The sequence below is a fragment of the Cyprinodon variegatus genome, unplaced genomic scaffold (genome assembly GCF_000732505.1).
Source record: "Cyprinodon variegatus isolate N-32 unplaced genomic scaffold, C_variegatus-1.0 Scaffold984, whole genome shotgun sequence".
NCBI classification, from domain to species: domain Eukaryota; kingdom Metazoa; phylum Chordata; class Actinopteri; order Cyprinodontiformes; family Cyprinodontidae; genus Cyprinodon; species Cyprinodon variegatus.
In genome coordinates, this window is record NW_015151437.1 from 50,915 (window position 1) to 53,705 (window position 2,791).

At 45.5% G+C, this 2,791-nt stretch overlaps 1 protein-coding gene across 1 annotated transcript in view; it reads left to right on the top strand.

Moving 5' to 3' along the window:
* ambra1 (autophagy/beclin-1 regulator 1) overlaps positions 1 to 2,791 on the top strand; it is a 38,388-nt gene that overhangs the window by 29,347 nt on the left and 6,250 nt on the right. The window contains exons 13-15 of the mRNA XM_015399046.1: positions 757 to 945; positions 1,023 to 1,177; positions 1,293 to 1,432. Of these exons, the coding sequence (XP_015254532.1) occupies positions 757 to 945; positions 1,023 to 1,177; positions 1,293 to 1,432 (484 nt within the window). The remainder of the gene's footprint in view (positions 1 to 756; positions 946 to 1,022; positions 1,178 to 1,292; positions 1,433 to 2,791) is intronic.

Sequence of the window (2,791 nt, forward strand, 5' to 3'; positions counted from 1 at the left end):
CCTGACAAGAGCTAACAACAACATAACAGTGGCTAAAGCCTTGCATTGACAGCATGGGCTTTGATGGTCAAAGCCATGTTTACTTCAACATACGGTACAGTGAAGCCAGAATAGCGGACAGGGGTGGAGGTGGAGGGGGCATAAAACGTCCTTGCTTTGTAGGTGTCGAGCTGGGTAGCTGCTGGCCGATCGTTGTCATAAGTAACAAAAAACACACGGGAATCACTATTAGTACCGTATAGAGCTAATCTGACAAAATGTTTAAATGCACAACATACATGGCTTTGAGCTAGGTAACGTGACTGAGTTCACGTGACTTCACTGGTCCTTACGCCTGCACGAGCATTGAGTAGTTGATTCGTTCATGTGTCAGTGTACGCACGCAGGGGGAGGGACAAGCAGACGACCCTGATTGACGTGTCAGGAACCAATAGTGAACCACAGACTGTGTTTTGTGATTGGTTGGGGTTAGTCATTGGTTTCTCACTGTAGCGGGGACCATTTGTTTTAGTTTCACTTTCAGACCTTCTGTTTCACTGTTGGGAGATCTTCAAGCCACGCTGTAAAAAATGCGTCAGAAAACGTCTCCTACTGCACCTTTAAATGCTCTCAGTAGCACCACAGTAGCAGAACGTCTTTCTTCGTGTTTAACTTCCAAGCGTCTCTTTCCTTCAGTGTTTTCTGATCTCTGAGGTTTCTGTTGGTTTTTGTTCCCCTGATGAAGAACCTGGTTTCCCGCCTCGTCTTTGTTTCCAGCCTCCGTCAACGTTCTGGTGCCAAACTGTAAAATCTACAACGACGCCAGCTGTGACATCTCAGCAGACGGCCAGCTGCTGGCGGTTTTCATTCCCAGCAGCCAGCGGGGCTTTCCTGACGAGGGCATCCTGGCCATCTACTCTCTAGCTGCACACAACCTGGGCGAGATGCTCTACACTAAGAGATTCGGTACGGCCTCCTCCTCCTCCTCTTCCTCATCCTCTGCTGACTCCGCCCCATTAAAGCGGTTTGCCCCTCCCCCACAGGTCCAAATGCCATCTCTGTCAGCCTGTCTCCTATGGGATGCTACGTCATGGTGGGCCTGGCCTCCCGTAGGATCCTCCTGCATCCTTCCACTGACCACATGGTGGCGCAGGTGTTCCGCCTGCAGCAGCCGCATGGAGGAGAGACGTCCATGAGGGTGAGGCAGATTAGATCATTTTTCACCTCGTTTTCATCCGATCTCAAAGTTTCTTCTTCTTCTGTCCATTTGCACATGTTGGTTCCTTCACGGTTCGGGTTCTGTTCACTTTCAGATGGTCTTTAACGTGGTTTACCCCATGGCTCCAGACCAGAGACGCCACGTCAGCATCAACTCGGCCCGCTGGCTGCCGGACCCGGCCATGGGTCTGGCTTACGGCACCAACAAGGGCGACCTGGTGATCTGCCGGCCGGTGTGAGTCAAACTAATCCACCTCCGACTCAATCAGAACCAGATCATTGCTGTTTATCTGGATTGTTTTTCCCTGATCAGCTGCAGGATATATCTATTAAATCTATATTCCCCCAAAGGTGGTTAATAACCGTCCTTTCAGAATGACATCCAACATTTTATTAAAAACAAAGCCATGATCAGACATCTAAGCTTCTCTGTTCTGCTTTCTGTGATCTGAACCTCGAAAAGTCTTCAGCGGATCTGCTCCAATGTTTCCGAACATCCTTCCTTGTTTTTCTTTCTACTTTAGCTTTTTTAATTCATTAAACATTTGGCAGTAAATGGATTCAAAGGGCTGAACATGAAGAAATATAACAGGAAAATAGAGAAGTTCACTGGAGCTGCATAGGGGTAATTAGATAATCAATGAACATGAATGATTACAGAGAATAAATGATGAATTCAAATAAGGTTATTATAAAATATTGATAGAAGATGAAAGTTTGACTGAAACTTAACTAATAATGTTCAGATAGTTCAGTCAAAGGATCTGAATAAATATATTGTAATCTGGGTTAAAGTAGCTGAAGGTTTTCAGCTTTTTTCCAGTTTATTCCAGATCAGTGGTGCAGAATAACTACAAACTGTGGCTCCATGTTTAGTTCTGGTTCTGATCCAGTAGACCTGAGAGCTCTGGCTGTTGATCCACTGCCAGCCAGCCTGTAAGGTGATTCATAGACTAACAGAAGGATATTAAAGTATATTCTCTGAGGTACAGGGAGCCGCAGAAAGGACTTTAGACCTGGGCTGATGTTCTCTACTTTCTTAGTTCTAATGAGGACGCAGACATCAGCATTCTAGATCAGCTGTCTGATGGACTTTTTAGGCAGAACTGTGAAGACACCACTGCAGGGATCGATTCTAAAGATGAACAAAGCAGGAATCAGTTTTTCAACATTAGTCCTCTAATCCTGGAGATCTTCTTCAGGTGATAGAAGGAACATGTAGTTTCTGTCTTTATGAGCCTCTGAAGGTTCAGATCTGAGTCCATCTCTACACCCAGATTTGGAGGCTGGATTAACTGAAGCTGGAAGCTAACTTTGAAACGCTCCTCCTTTCATCCAAACACTAGGACTTCAGTTTAGTTTGGCTCATCTGAAGAACATTTAGTTCATCCATGCGTTGGTTTCTTCTCTGCGTGGATCCAGAGCTGGAATGGGTTCATGGTCACTTGGTGACCTGATGATGAACAGCTAGGTGTCATCTTTATCGCTATGGTAACTGATGCTGTTTGTTAAAGGAATAGTACACCCAAAACATGATTAGCCTTCATTTTCTACTCACCCCCATGCTGAACAACACTCTGGAGTACTTTTTTGA